This window comes from Pyrgilauda ruficollis, unplaced genomic scaffold, assembly GCF_017590135.1.
Source record: "Pyrgilauda ruficollis isolate IOZ18807 unplaced genomic scaffold, ASM1759013v1 scaffold492, whole genome shotgun sequence".
Taxonomy (NCBI): Eukaryota; Metazoa; Chordata; class Aves; order Passeriformes; family Passeridae; genus Pyrgilauda; species Pyrgilauda ruficollis.
Genome location: NW_024526511.1, coordinates 19,950 through 34,986, shown reverse-complemented (window position 1 = coordinate 34,986; position 15,037 = coordinate 19,950). Strand labels below are relative to the sequence as shown.

The window sequence follows — 15,037 nt, the reverse complement described above, 5'->3', positions numbered from 1 at the left end:
CCAGCCCCCCGCGCCCCCAGCCCCTCACCAGCAGGTTCACGGCCTCGATGACGTCGATGAACACCTCGTTCTTCTTGTAGCGGATTCCCTCGGAGCGCCAGGACACCGCGTTGGTCACCGTGGTGGGCACGCGCGACTTCCCCGTCTCCAGCTTGTTCCCCTCCTGGGTGATGTACCTGCGGAGGGGTCAGGGGTCTCAGGGGGCTCTGGGGGGGGGTCTCGGTGCCCCCCAGACCCCTCCCCACGCTCACTCCTGCAGGATCTTGCTGTCGGTGGTCTGCGGGAAGCCGAAGTCCATCAGCTCGTCCAGCAGCTCGTAGACGATGACGAAGTTGTCGCGGATGCTCTCCTCCTCCAGCTCCTTGAAGTACTCACAGAACACCTTGGGGAGGGGGACACCAAACACCTCTGTCACCCCCTCCCCATGAGGAGACACCCAGAATTAGGGTCTCGCCCTCTGAGACCCCCCCCACAACTCACCTCCACCACCTTGTAGAGGAAGGAGAAGACCAAGGAGGCGTTCCCGTTCTTCTTGGTGGTGGCCACCACTGCGGGGGTTAAGGAAAAGGGGGGGGCACCGGTGGGTCCCCGAGGTTGGGGAGGGGGTCCCGGGGAGGGGAGGGGTCCCCTGGAAGGATACGGTACAGGTTGGCGTGTTTGATCCACAGGAAGTGGACGTGGCCGTGGGTCAGGACGGGCGTCAGCGTGCCCTCCTCCTCCCGCTGCAGCAGGACCCCCATGAAGTTCTCGATCTCCCCCAGCCCCACGTCCCCTTTGTAGTTGCGGCTGATCAGCGGCTGTGGGGTGACGGGGAGGGGGCGTCAGAAATGGCGACGCCCCCTCCCCAAAAAAAAAAAAAACGCTCACCCCACCTCGGGGTCACGGGGGTCACCGCCACTGACCTTGGGTGACCTTCAAGGACAGAGGGGACACGGGGGTGTCCCCCCACCCCGGTGACCCCCGGCAGGGTTTGGGGTGGCCGTGGCAGGGTGTGGGGGTGGGTGTCACACCTGGAACACCCCCTCCCCAAAAATCCTGGGGGTCACGGGGGTCACCGTCACTGACCTTGGGTGACCTTCAAGGACAGAGGGGACACGGGGGTGTCCCTCGGGAGGGGGGGGTGGCGGGGGTCTCACCTTCCCCTTGAGGTCCAGGATGAAGAGGGCGGAGGCGGCCATGGCGCCCGCGCGGCACCGTCACCTCCGGCACCGTCACCTGCCCAGGTGAGCGGCTGCGCCCGCGGCCGCGCGGGGCCTTAAAGGGGACGGCCCAGCCCCACCGTCCCCCCCCCACCCCGGGGGTCCCACCCCGGAGCTCGGGGGGACCCCCCAGGCTCGGCCGCTCCACGGGGGTTTCGGTCACCTCCAGCGCGACCCCACAGTTTTGGGGTGGGGGGCGTGGGTGGGACGCCGAGGTGGTTCAAAAGAGGGGTGGGTTTGGGACCCCTGGATATCAGGGTGCCCCAGGCTGGGGGGGGTCTCTGCACCCCCAAAATCTCCCTCTCGGGGGGTCCCCGCAGCCCCTGACTCTGGTATTGCCCGCCTTGGGGGTCGCTGAGCCCCCCGATCCCCTGTGGCCCCCCATGAGGGGTCTCCACATCCCCCCAACCATCAGATTCCTCACCCTGGGTGGTCCCTGCACCCCCAGAACCCCGCAGCCCCCACGGGAGGGTCCCCGAACCCCCACATCCTCCCCTCTGGGGGGTCCCCGCACCCCCAGAGCCCTCCGGGGGTCTCTGTACGCCAACATCCCTCACTCTGCATGGCCCCCCAAAGCCCCCAGACCCCCGCATTCCCCTCGGGGGGGTCCCTGCCCCCTCAAACTCCCACCCTGGGGGATTCCCGCACCCCCAGACCCGCCCCCCCCTCGCATCCTCCGGTCCCGCCGGAGCCCCGGGCGGGGCGGGACGGCCCCGGGACCGGCCCCGGGGGCGGATCGGTGCTGAGGGCCGGGCCCGGGGCCGCCCCGCCCGCAGCCACAGCCCGGGGGTACCGGCAGCTACCGGGGGGGTCCGGGGGTACCGGGGGAACCGCCCAGAACCGCCATGGACCGGGCCGCGGGCAGGAGGCACCGGAACGGCGATTACGGTACCGAGCATCCCCCCGACCCCGCCCGGGGCTCCCCGGCAGCCCCCGGGTTTGGGACCCCCGGGTTTGGGAACCCCGGGTTTGGGATCCCCGGGTTTGGGATCCCCGGGTTTGGGACCCCCAGTTTTGGGAACCCCCAGACCACGCTCCCCGTCAGCCCCCGGCTTTGGGACCCCCGGCTTTGGGACCCCCGGTTTTGGGAACCCCCAGACCACGCTCCTCGTCAGCCCCCGGCTTTGGGACCCCCGGCTTTGGGACCCCCAGTTTTGGGAACCCCCAGACCATGCTCCCCGGCAGCCCCCGGCTTTGGGACCCCCAGCTTTGGGACCCCTGGTTTCGGGACCCCTCAGGTTTAGGGTCCGCAGTTTGGGGGCCCGCAGGGGGTCCAGACCCTTCAGGCTCGGGGATCCCCCCTGGTTTTGGGGGGTTTGAGACCCCCCCCCCAAATCTGAGCACACGCAGGTTCAGGGACCCCCGCATTGGGGACCCCCGAGGAGGCGGCAGGGGCGGGGACCCCGCACGCTTTGGGGGCTGTGCCGGGGGGCTCGGGGGTCCCGGGGGTGTCCGGGATGGGGGGAGGCAGCACCGGGACCCCTCCCCGTGTCCCCCACCCCGTTTTTCCCGGGCGGGGGCTCCCCCCGGGCCGGCCTTTGTTCCGTGAGCGCGGGGGGGCCCCCGCAGCCCTGACATCACCGGCGGCCTATGGGCGCCGGGATTCCGCCGCCGCCGCTGCCGGTGATTTATTTACCCCGATATAACCGGGGCGGGGATGGAACCGGCGTCACCGGGAGGGCGGGGGGAGCTGGCACCGCCCGCCAGCCCTTTCCCGGCACCGACCGGACGCTTCCCGCCCGTTCCCGACCTCTGGACTGGGTGCGCACCGCGCCCCGGTGCTTCCCGGTACCGCTACCGGAGCTCCTCGGTTCTCCCCGGTGCCGGAATTGCCCGGTAACCGCGGGACCGGAGCTCCCCCGGTTCCCCCCCACCCCCGGTGCAGGAGTCGGTTCTCCGCGGAGCCCCCCGCTGCCGGTGCCGCTCCCCCCGGTGTCCCCCCGGTGTCACCCCGGTGTCCCCCCGGTGCACCGCGCGGCCGGTGCTCTCCGGGGCGGGGTTTGGGCCACGTTCGTGCCCCGGAGGGCGGATTTTGGGGGGGCCGTGACGGAGGCGGGGTCGCCTGAGCCCGGCCCAGCCCAGCCCAGCCCGGCCCAGCCCAGCCCGGCCCAGCCCGGCCCGGCGCGGACGGGAACGGGAACGGGAACGGGAACGGGAACGGCGGCGGCGGCTCCGGGGGCTCGGGGCGCTCGCCGGGATGGGGGGACACGGGGACAACTACTACGGCAAGCACGGTAACGGCACCGGGGGGGCTCGGGGGGCATCTTTGGGGGGGCTTCGTGGCGGGGCTGCTGTGACCCCCCCCAAAAAAAACCCGCACATTCCTGTGACCCCCCCCCAAAAATCCAGCCTAAATCCCCGGCCCCCCTGTCCCGGGCTGCTCCCAGGCTGGCTCCGTGCCCACCCTAAAAATAAAGCGGAGCAGCGGCGCCGGGGGGGCTGCGGCGGGGCCGGGGGGGCTCGGTGGGACCCCCGGTGACGCCCCCAGCCCCGCAGATCTTTGGTGCTTGCGGGGAATTTGGTGTTTTTGGTGTTTTCGTGGGATTTTGGGTGTTTTTTTGGGCAGAGCCACCTGTGGAAGTTTTTCCTCCTGGTTGCGTTTATCCCGAGGTTTTTGGGGTTTTTTTTGGGAGGGTTTTTTTTTTTTTGGTTCCCTCGCTGCGGGCTGGGGGGTGAGGAGGGTGAGGAGAGCCTTCCTCCCACCCCAGCCCTTCCTCACTGCCCTTCCTCTTCCTCCCCATAGGAACGCCACAGAAGTATGACCCCACTTTCAAAGGTCCCATCTATGACAGGTCAGCAGAGCCCCACAAAGTCCCCAAATCCGGGGTCCCCAAACCCAGGGTCCCCCAGTGTCCCCAAACCCAGAGTCCCCAAGTCCAGGGTCCCCAAATCCGGGCTCCTAAAATCCAGCGTCCCCAAATCCAGGGTCCCCAGACCCAGGGTCCCCAAGTCCAAGGTCCCAAGTCCAGGGTCCCCAAATCCAGGGTCCCCAGATCGAGTCCCCAGACTCAGTGTCCCCAGAATCCAGGGTCCTCAAGTCCAGGGTCCCCAAATCTGGGGTCCCCAACCTTGCTGTCCCTGCTGGCAGGGGCTGCAGTCCAGGGTCCCCAAACCCAGTGTCCCCAAGTCCAGGATCCCCAAACCCAGAGTCCCCAAACCCAGCGCCCCCAGACCCAGGGTCCCCAAACCCAGTGTCCCCAAGTCCAGGATCCCCAAACCCAGTGTCCCAAAACCCAGTGTCCCCAGGTCCAGGATTCCCAAACCCAGTGTCCCCCAATGTCCCCAAACCCAGTGTCCCAGACCCAGGGTCCCCAGACCCAGTGTCCCCAAGTCCAGGATCCCCAAACGCAGTGTCCCAAAATCCAGAGTCCCCAGACCCAGGGTCCCCAAACCCAGTGTCCCCCAATGTCCCCAAACCCAGTGTCCCCCAATGTCCCCAAACCCAGTGTCCCAAACCCAGTGTCCTAAACCCAGAGTCCCCAGACCCAGTGTCCCCCAGTGTCCCCAAACCCAGCATCCCCAAACTCAGTGTCCCCAGGTCCAGGATCCCCAAACCCAGTGTCCCCCAATGTCCCCAAACCCAGTGTCCCCAGACCCAGTGTCCCCAGACCCAGTGTCCCCAGCCTTGCTGTCCCCGCCGCAGGGGCTGCACTGACATCGTCTGCTGCGTGCTGCTGGTGGTGGCCATCGTGGGCTACGTGGTGGTCGGCGTCGTGGGTATGTCCTGGGGGCTCAGGGCGGGGGTCTGGGGGCTGCAGGGGGGCGGTGACCACGGCCTCATCGTCCTGTGCCCCCCAGCCTGGACCCACGGGGACCCCCGGAAGGTGATCCACCCCACGGACAGCCGCGGGCAGTTCTGCGGGCAGCAGGGGACCCCCAACGAGTGAGTGCCGGGCCGGGGGGTGAGGAGGGCGAGGAGGGAGAGACCCCGAATTCCTCGTGGGAGCGTGGCGGGGGTTTTCCCCAAACCGGGCGGTTTTTGGTTTGTTTTGCAGGAAAAAACCTTTCCTTTTTTACTTTGACATCGTCAAGTGCGCGAGCCCGCTGGTGCTGCTGGAGTTCCAGTGCCCGACCACGCAGGTAGGGCCCCGAGCCCCCTCGGCGTTCCCCCGAATTCCCCGCGGAATCCTGAGCCTGCAGCCCCCTCCTTGTGTCCCGTTCCCGCGCAGATCTGCGTCAGCAAATGTCCAGACCGGTACATGACGTACCTGACGGCCTACGGGAGCCCCGCGTCGCTGGAATATTACCGGAATTTCTGCACCCCCGAGTTCAAGAGCTCGCAGAAGGTGGGCTCTGGGCTCGGGGTTCCCGTGCTGTGCGGTGATTCCTGCCCCGAGTGCTGATGTCTGGCTCGTTGTCCCCACCCAGGCTCCCCTCGAGGTGCTGAGGGACAAGGAGTGTCCGGCCATGCTCATTCCCAGCACCCCACGTACGTCTGGAATTAGCAAGGAGTTCGTTAACGATTCGCTGGGATTTTTTTTTGGAGGCTGTTTGGGGGTTCTGGGGGTGCTGTAGGGGTTTGGGGTTCCTGATTTCTTGGCTGAGCCACTCTTTCTGTCTCGCCAGTGGCGCGGAGATGCTTCCCAGCCATCCAGGCCAAGAAGGGCGTCATCATGGTGGGCAACGAGACCACCTACGACGACGGCCACGGGCGCCGCAGGAACGTCACCGAGCTGCTGGAAGGGGCCAAGTGAGTCCCAGGCCCCTCGTTAAGAGCTGCTTCGTTAGCGCTGCTTCGCCCGTTTGGGGCGTCGGGTGCTTGCCAGAAATCCCGCACCAAAATCAAAATCCTACGTGGGAAAAGCGGAGGGCGGCAAAGGAGGCGCAGCGCGGGCAGCTCCGCGGAATTGGCTGTGCAGAATTGTGGAATTTTTGTGGTTTTGGGGTCCCCCCCCGGGCTCCCGTTCCATCGGCGTTTCCCGTTTCCTTGCAGAAAAGCCAACGTGGTGCTGGAGACCCGGCAGCTGGCCATGAAGATCTTCGAGGATTACACGGTGTCCTGGTACTGGATCATCATGTGAGCATGGGGCAAAACTCGGGGATTTTCAGCGTTTTACCATTCCCCCGGCTTTCCCGCAATTTCCGTCGAGCAAACCGCGAGCGGTGACATCCCTGCCGTGGTTCTCACGTCTGGGGGACGCTGGGGCGCAGTGGGAGGGAGGGAGGGAGGGTGGTGACACGTGGCCTTCCTCCCGCAGAGGCCTCGTCATTGCCATGGTGGCCAGCCTCATCTTCATCGTCCTGCTGCGCTTCCTGGCCGGGATCATGGTGTGGGTGATGATCGTGATGGTGATCCTGGTGCTGGGATACGGTGAGCAGGGGGTTGGGAGCCTCTCCCTGGCTTTTCCTTTCCCTATTTCCAGTGGGATTTGCGCTGCAGGAGTTCACACGCCGCGTCCTTCCGGGTGTCTCCTCTCTGTCCGGCGTCTGGCTCTGCCTCTCCCGTGCAAAAGGGACAATTTTTTTGCTTTTTGCTGCAGGAATCTTCCACTGTTACATGGAATATGCCAAGTTAAAAGGGGAAGCGGGGTCGGATGTGTCCCTGACTGACCTGGGCTTCCAGACCGACCTCCGTGTCTACCTCCACCTGCGGCAGACGTGGCTGGCGTTCCGTAAGCATTGGGAATTGGGATGGGACCCAGGACAGGGCGTGGGAAGGGCGGGTTTTTGGGCTGTTCCCATGAGAAAGAGGGACTTTGCTGGGTGCCCAGCCACGGGGCAGTGCTGGATGTTCCTGGGAGGAGATTTTCGTGCCGTGGGGGGAAGGTGAAGGTGGCCCTCACGCTCCCTTCCTCTTCCAGTGATCATCCTGTGCGTGCTGGAGCTGGTGATCATCCTGCTGCTCATCTTCCTGCGCAAGAGGATCCTCATCGCCATCGCGCTCATCAAGGAGGCCAGCAGGTCTGGCTGTCCCTGTCCCCACGGCCGCTGGCACCCGTCGCTGCGGGGTTTAACTGGGGCTTAACCAGGATTTAACCAGGGTTTAAGTGAGGTTTAACCGTCTTCTCGCAGGGCCGTCGGTCACGTCATGTCGTCGCTGCTGTTCCCCTTGTGCACCTTCTTCTTGTTGTGCCTCTGCATCGCCTACTGGGCCAGTACGGCCGTGTATCCTTTACTCTTCCTCATCCTCTTCCTCATCCTCTTCCTGTTCCTTGCATCCCCATTCCCAGAAGTCCAGTGTCTCCCCAGGCATGGAGCAGGATCTGATGGCGCATCCACCTTAAACCTCTGAGGTTTAACCCAAAACAAACCCTGGGGTGGAAGAGCTGCAGTGGGAGCTTGGGGAGAGTGAAGTGGAGCCTGGTTTGGATTTAGGGTTGGGTTTGGAAAACGGCCTTTCCTTAATGGTGACCTGCAGCTTCCTGTCCACCTCCAACGAGGCCGTTTACAAGGTGTTCAACGAGTCCGCGTGCCCGTTCTCTGGGCACACCTGCCAGCCCGAGGTGAGGACCTCAGGAAACTCAGAACCTGCCAGAGATGAGACCATGGGGGTCACTCTGGGTTGACCAGCGGTGTCCTGTGTCCTCTCCAGACCTTCAACACCAGCAACGTCACCAAGCTGTGCCCCGATGCCCAGTGCCTCTTCGCGTTCTACGGCGGTGAGACCGCCTATCACAAGTACCTCATCGTGCTGCAGTTCTTCAACGTCTTCATGTTCTTCTGGCTCGCCAACTTCGTCATCGCGCTGGGCCAGGTGACGCTGGCAGGTGCCTTCGCCTCCTACTACTGGGCCTTCAAGAAGCCCGACGACATGCCGGCCTTCCCGCTCTTCTCCGCCTTCGGCCGCGCGCTCCGGTGCGTCCGTCCCCGCGAGGGTGGCCGGGAGCTCTGGGAGGTTGTGCCTTCATAACCGGGGTGGTCCATCCCTAGGTACCACACCGGCTCGCTGGCCTTCGGCTCGCTGGTGCTGGCCATCGTCCAGGTCATCAGGGTCATCCTGGAGTACCTGGACCACCGGCTGAAAGGTACCAGGGTTGGGATGGGAATGGGGAGATGAGCGGGGTTGGCACGTGGTGGGGGGTGGAATGGGATGAGCTGCAAGGCCCCTTTTAACCCAAACCATTCCATGATGCTGTGAAGTGTTTCCCAGGGCAGGAGCCAAGGGGCTCAGCCAGCCCTCCCCGGTGCCAGGGAATTCTGTGCCATGCCACCGTTCATTGGGAAACGTCAACAGCGAGTGGGGGCGTGGGAAGAGCAGTCTGGGCCCCAAGGGAGGCTGAGAACACGGCTTGGGTGGGGGAACTGTGGCAACAAGGTCTCACCAGGGACCTTAGAGTGGCTGCTGGAAGGTCCAGCCCCTCTGGCTTTGGTGCTGACCCCTCTCCCTGCGCCCTCCAGCTGCCGAGAACAAGTTTGCCAAGTTCCTCCTGGGCTGCCTCAAGTGCTGCTTCTGGTGCCTGGAAAAATTCATCAAGTTCCTCAACAGGAACGCCTATATCATGGTGAGAGTCGCCCAAAACCGACGCCCTCCAAAGGCTGGGGCTGCCGTGGGGGCAGCTCGGAGATTTCCCTGGGAATTGTGTCTCCGATGCTGTGGGAACACGGAGCTTTGCGGCATTTTTTGGCTGAAAAACCTTGACCTCAGCCATATCCCGTTGGCTTTAGGGAGGAACTTCTGTGGGTGGGGGTATTGAGCTCCGGGTCTCTGCGACGCCTGACCCGGCAGTGGATGAGAAAGCCCTCCCAGGGTGGGATTTGCACCCTCCCCTGGGTGGTGGACTCAGTGCAGCCCCGTTTCTCTCTCCTCTGCGCGGTTTTTCCGCCTCAGATCGCCATCTACGGCACCAACTTCTGCACCTCGGCCCGGAACGCTTTCTTCCTGCTGATGAGGAACATCATCAGGTGAGATCTGGGGGAATCACCCCACACCGTTTGCCACACGTGCCTCGGCTGCTTCTGTGGGAATTCAGGGCGGGGAGCAGATGCAGAGGCTCATCCCTCTCTTGTCTCCAGGGTGGCTGTGTTAGATAAAGTCACGGATTTCCTCTTCTTCCTCGGGAAGCTCCTCATCGTGGGAAGCGTGGGTAAGTGATGGGTTCTGGAAGTTTCTCCTCAGTGCCTCCAGCTGCTGTCACCCCCCAAAAGCTCCACTCAAGTCACCCCTCCCGTGAAGCTGCTCCTTTCCATCCTGTTTTCCATCTTGCTTTCCCAGGAATCCTCGCCTTCTTCTTCTTCACCCAGCGGATAAAGCTGGTCCAGGACACGGCGCCGCCGCTGAATTACTACTGGGTCCCAATTCTGGTGAGCTGACCTTTCTCTTTGGGGTGACTGCAGAAAGAGAGGACAGCGATGCCCCACACCAACCCCTCCCCACACCCGCTGCCTCAAGGAGTTCCTTTGTTGGAGGTGTTTTCCCGGTCGCTGGTGCAATGAGCCCTTTGTTGGTTGCTGTTGGCGCCGCGCCCGCCTGCGCTGCCCACTTTGGCCTCCGTCCAGTGGTGGCTGAGGCCTTTTGTCCCCACTCGGGCCGCTCCAAACAGTCCTGCCCTGTTCACTTCTCCTCCTTCCTCTGGGGAATGTGGGATTCAGCACTTTCCTCCTCCCCCTGCTGCTCCTGGCCGGGGCTCCGGGCTCTCCGCTGGCCGCGGCATCAGCGTGCGGCGTCTCTTGCAGACGGTGATCGTGGGCTCCTACCTCATTGCCCACGGGTTCTTCAGCGTGTACGGCATGTGCGTGGACACCCTCTTCCTCTGCTTCTGTGAGTATCAGCAAAAAAACCCCCCTCTGCCATCAGGCTCACTCCCAGAGCGTCCAGTTTGGGGGTTTGCTCCCAGTCCCCGGCTCCCTCTGTGTGGTTTTCTCCTGCTTTTTCCTTTCCTGACTTCTCACCTGCATTCTCACCCTGCCTGCTCCAGCAGAGACCCCCAGCCTGTCCGTGGGTTCCTGCATCTCTCCCTCGGTTTTGGTGCTTTGGGCTCGGTGGAATTAATTACAACTAACCTCAATTTCCCTTTTTTTCCTCCCGATTTGCCTTCTTTTCCACCCCTCCCGTGTCTCTGGTCACACGTTCTCCATCCTCTGCCCTGTCTCTCCCTGGCTCCTCCACTGCTTTTCGCTCTTCCCCTTCACGGCTGCTTCTTCCTGGGGCTGGAAAAGGTGAAGATCTGGAGAGAAACGATGGATCTCCGGAGAGGCCTTACTACATGTCCCCCGAGCTCAGCGAGATCCTGCTGAAGGGGCACCTAGAACCTTCCAAAAGCACCGATAGCCAAGGCTAGGGCCTGGCGCCGGGCGGAGGCCACGGGACCCTCCCGTCCCCCTGACCCCAGCAGCGACTCCCACGGTGCCACTGTGTCCCCTGGAAGTCCTTCGAGGGTGGCGGGTGCCGACCCTCAGCGCCCGATGGTGTCCAATCTACCTTCCTGCCCAAAAATTCGTGTTCCTGCGTCGAGAGAACCCACCCGGAGTTGGTTGGGGGTCCCGGAAGCGCCCAGCGAGGAGCGCGGTGCCTGGAGATCATCGTGGTTTTGGGGCAGAGGTCTTTGCTCCTGAGGGAGGGCCGGCGTGGCTGGCACGAGGGATCCGGCGTGGAGGGATTGGTGGGATGGGCCGAGTGGGTTCTGCCACCCCAAACTGGTCTCTGGGCGTTTCCTCTGTGTCTGCTTCAGCCAAGAGCAGTGAAACTTTCTTTTGCCCTTTCCTCACCCCTTTCTTTCTGATTTTCTCACCCTTTTCCTCCCCCCCGTCTCTATGCAAACCACAGAATTTTTTGAAGGATTTCGGGAGAGGTTGCAGAGCTTTGGCTTCACTTGTCCCTGTCCCCTGTCCCAGCCATCACAGGAGCTGTCACCGGTGGCCTTTGGGACTTGGTGGCCGCTGGGACTTGGAGGGTTTCACTCCAGGCATGGGGGGAGTCAGGATTTCTCCTCCAGAAAGCCCAGAAATGATCAAGATTTAAAAAAAACAGCTTTTGTGCCTCAGCCACAGCTCCCAGCCAGACCCTGCCAGGACAAAGCCCTGGTGTTGATGCTCCCATTTCCATCCCAGAAGGATCCAAGTCCCTCTCAAAACACCCCCTGGGCATTGTGAGCCCCGAGCTTTGTGGCTTTGTTTGATTTTGGGGTGTTGTTTTTCCACGGCTGGGATTTTCCGACCTCACCGGCACGTCAGGAACGAGGGGAATCGCTTTGCGTTGGCTCCAGAGCTGTTGGGAAGAGCTAAGGCGTCCCTCCTGCCCTTGGCTCTGTTCAACTTTCCCCCCCTGAGAAACAAAACACCCAAATTCCCTCTTTCTTCCCAATCCCTGCGGGCCATTCCCAGGTTTGCTGTGTCAGAGAGAGAAAAACCCTGTTCGGCGATGAGCCCGGGGACCCAGGGACTTTGGGACCCAGGGACTTTGGGACTTGTTTAACCTGGGAATCGTGGGCAGAGCATCCCAGGAGCCTCCATCACGCCAACCCCATGGCTGCCCCCGCCGCGGGGCCGGCGATTTCTCTTTGCAGTGGAAGACCTGGAGCGCAACGACGGCTCGGCGGAAAAGCCTTACTTCATGTCCCAGGACCTGAGGAAGCTGCTCAAGAAGACCAACAAAGGCCAGCCCGGCGCGTAGCGCCTGTCCCACGTGGAATTCGCCTCTGTGGACCTTGGACCACCCCTGCCAGTGTGGGTGGATGGGTAAAATGCAGATTTTTTTTTGATGACTCGGCCTTAAATCCTTGCGCTGGTAACGACGACGAGCTTGTCACCGCTAACGAGACGCAGGGCCCTGTGCCAGTGCCACTCCTGGGGCAAAATCCCAATTTCCTGGGGGGGTCAGCGACTCCAGAGCGAGTTTAGTTGTGTTTGATCCCATTTTGGTAAAACCTTCCCAGTCAGCTCGGGGGGATCCACACGGATCTGGGCGCGGAGGTGACGGAACGAGCCGGGAGGTTCAGGCAGCTCCTCGTGGGGTGTTTTCCTTCTGGCCCCCCCTAAATATTGAATTATGGTTGTGCATTCCTGCCCGGAGAGCTGGGACGGGCTGGAATCACTTCCCATGCCTCGCTGCCCTTTGCTGACACCCCAGGGCCCTGATTTGGGCCCTAATTTATTAATTATTTTAGGAATAAGCTAAGTAGTGCTTTTGTAGCCACTGCAAGGGGTGAAGGTGGAGGGGAACGAGGGGGCCATGAGCAGAATTTGGGGCTTGAGGCTCTGTCCAGCTCTTGCACCTCTTGAGGACCTGCAGCTTCCACAGATTCCTCCCCAAAATGTGCATCTGGTCCCCCAAAATTGTCATTTTAGGGTAAATCTTTCCCCAGCTTCCCAAAGGCTTCACCTGCATGAGGGGTTTTGGGACACCCCCGCTGGGGTATGGGGAGGGGGTGTGGATGGAGCCAGGGGGATTTTGGTTTCATTCCAGGTGATTTTAGCAAAGCCAGTGGCAGCCAACACCTCAGCAGGAGGGGGAAAAAGGGATTTTTTTTTGGGTGTGGAAGTCAGTTAACTCTAAAATGTAACAGAATTAACCCTCAGACCCGGCACAGCCACACAAGCAGAGCCACCACCAGCAACTGGGCTTTTTTGGGGCTCATTTGTTTAAAAAAAAAAAAAAAAAAGATTAAAGAAATGCTCTGAGGCTTTGGGGGACAATTCCCAGCTCCCAGAGGCTGGGGGGTCCCACCTTCCCCCCTCCAGTGCTCACCTGGCTCCAGGAATTGGTGCTGAGGGATCCCTTTGGCTTCTTTTTATCCCAATTCCCCTGCCACCTTTAGGTTTTGTATTGTCCAGGGGACGTTTCTATGGAATTATCCAATCCTTTTGAGGGCTTTTGTATATTTTGCTTTTCCAGGATGTTTTCAGTTACGGTTGTTTGGAGCTTTTCCAGTGAATTTTTGGGGGCACGTTTTTAGTTTCTCTGACGCCGCCGGGCAGAGCTTCCCTAGCTGGAATCAAACACTCTAATTTCTCTTTTTAAAATTCCCTAAATTTTCCCTTTTTCCCCTCGGTTTTTAGTGCAGCTGATCAGTGGACAGAGGAGTGGAAGGGAAAAACTGAAGCCAAAAAAATGCAGGAAAATGTAAAACTAGAAAGGTGAAGGGAAAGACAGAAAAACGAAGGGAAAGGTAAAAACAAAGCTAAAAAAGTAACAGTAAAGCTCAACAGAAAAGATCAAATTCAGCTAAAAAGAGGCAAATCCTCCCTGTTTGGGATAAGTGAGAATAATTCAGAGAATAATCACCAGACCTTGTTCCACTTCCAGCCATCCCAGCACCTCCAGCACGTGTCCTGCAGCTCCTGATGCTCTTTCTGGATTAATTCAGTTTTTTCCCTCCCTGTGCAGGTTTCAGGGTGGATTTGGTTTTACTTCTGCCCAGAATGTTCGTGTTGGGGGGCGAATTCTCTCTCACTCCTCGATTTTCAGCAGTTTTCCTCCTAAATCCTGACCCTTTGGGTGTGGGAACCCTGTGGGAAGCGGCTGAGGAGTGGCAGGAACTGGGTTTATTTGCTTAAAAAGGCAGAGAGCAGCAGGAATTTGGAAGGCTGGAAGGAAAAGTAGTGAAGGAGAGAAAAGAAATTTGGGAAAATGTGTTCCTGGGGAAGCCGGGCTGGCTCGGCTGCCTCCCAGCTGCACAGGATTTGAGGAGAACTAAGGATTTTTATTCCCAATAAACCCAAGTGGCTTTTTTAGAGGTGACGGGGAAATATTCCTGTAAATTAGGGGTTTTTTTTGGAAAACTCAGAGCGAGGGCAGCTGTCCGGGGGAATTCGGTGTCCGGAAAAGCTTCACTTCAAGACTGGGTTCCTGCTTCCAGGCAAAGCTCCGTGTTCAAGGCATTAAATGGTGGAATTTAGGAATAACGGCGCTTTTTTCCCTCCCGTCTAGAAATGTGGCTTCTGTCCCTAAAAACCTGATTGTTCTGCGGGCAAAGAGAACAACCCCAAATCCTAAAAAAAAAATGTTAAACCCACAGGGCTGATGTTTTACAGGAAAAGGCTCGTTTTTCATGTGTTTTTGAGGCATTAAGGGTGCTGTGACACTCCGGAGTCTCCGCGCGGTTCCGTCAGCGTCGCGACCGACAATAAAAAAAAGTGCCTGTTTGGACCTCGTTCTGTTGTGTGACATCACAGGGCTCTAATGCCACCAATTCTGCCATTCACCCCAAAATGGTTATTTCAGCATTTGTTCAGCTGATTTCAGTGGGGGGGGTCACTGATTTTGGGGAGTTTTGGCTGAATCTGAGTAATTTTCCAACAATCCTTGAGCTGCAGGGTCTATGAGAGGGGATTTTAAAGAGCAAAGTGCTCCTTCAGACACTTACTTCATGTTGTTTCCCTGGTCATCAAAAGCAGAAGGTGTTTTTGTGGTCAAATGCCTCCAAAAAGGCATCGTTGAGATTGTTCCCCTCAAAAATTCAATGGTTTTGAGGTCAAGTCACTGAAAAATCTGCGTTTTTGAGGTCAAGCCCCTTCAGGAAAGGTGGTTTTTGAGGCCAAACCCCCTCCAAATAAGGTGGTTTTGAGGTCAACCCCCTCCAAATAAGCTGATTTTGAGGTTGTTGCCCTCGTAAAAAGGCGACTTGGACATCAAACCCCTCCAAAAAAAGGCACTTTGAGGTCAAACCTTTTCATTCCGTGTTAGAGAAGGATCTTCCGGGTGGAACCCTGCCTGCGCTCAGGTGCTTTGGGGGGTCGCGCGGAAATGTCCCCTCAGGGGGATCCTCTGGGGCCATCGCTCCCCTCACGGCGTCCCCTCAGCCGGCGCCCCCCCCGGGGCCCGTTCCCGCCACCGCTCTCGGCCCCGCCCCTCCTGCACCACCCTCCCTCCTCCCTCTCCCATTGGTCTTTCCCTTTGTCCATCGGCTCGTGCCGGGCCATCCCATTGGCTCGCGCCCGCCCCCACGCCGTTTATCCCCGCC

The 15,037-nt window shown here is 60.5% G+C and overlaps 2 protein-coding genes across 5 annotated transcripts in view; one reads left to right on the top strand and one right to left on the bottom strand.

Annotated features, from left to right (window-relative positions):
• LOC121360135 (AP-1 complex subunit mu-2-like) overlaps positions 1-1,648 on the bottom strand; it is a 5,468-nt gene extending 3,820 nt beyond the window's left edge. Inside the window, exons 1-5 of the mRNA XM_041479659.1 lie at positions 1,137-1,648; positions 641-797; positions 481-548; positions 252-382; positions 29-176 (exon numbers count right to left, since the gene is read on the bottom strand). Of these exons, the coding sequence (XP_041335593.1) occupies positions 29-176; positions 252-382; positions 481-548; positions 641-797; positions 1,137-1,178 (546 nt within the window). The 5' untranslated portion in view covers positions 1,179-1,648. The remainder of the gene's footprint in view (positions 1-28; positions 177-251; positions 383-480; positions 549-640; positions 798-1,136) is intronic.
• A 327-nt stretch (positions 1,649-1,975) lies between these two features.
• Positions 1,976-14,223, top strand: SLC44A2 (solute carrier family 44 member 2). 4 transcript variants are annotated; one of them, XM_041479660.1, is made up of 22 exons: positions 1,976-2,087; positions 3,943-3,991; positions 4,843-4,916; positions 4,998-5,082; positions 5,195-5,279; positions 5,369-5,485; positions 5,568-5,628; positions 5,766-5,889; positions 6,133-6,216; positions 6,398-6,510; positions 6,680-6,811; positions 7,001-7,100; positions 7,212-7,304; positions 7,558-7,642; positions 7,732-7,994; positions 8,070-8,164; positions 8,538-8,641; positions 8,968-9,041; positions 9,153-9,223; positions 9,352-9,440; positions 9,813-9,897; positions 10,296-14,223. In XM_041479660.1, the coding sequence occupies exons 1-22, from the start codon at positions 2,045-2,047 to the stop codon at positions 10,415-10,417; spliced, it is 2,148 nt and encodes a 715-aa protein (XP_041335594.1). In that variant the 5' UTR covers positions 1,976-2,044; the 3' UTR covers positions 10,418-14,223. The 4 variants fall into 4 exon arrangements, with proteins under 4 accessions (XP_041335594.1, XP_041335596.1, XP_041335597.1 ...); XM_041479662.1 differs by having other exon boundaries at positions 1,977-2,087; positions 11,642-14,223; XM_041479663.1 differs by lacking the exon at positions 1,976-2,087 and adding an exon at positions 3,340-3,433 and having other exon boundaries at positions 11,642-14,223.
• Positions 14,224-15,037: the final 814 nt, after the last annotated feature.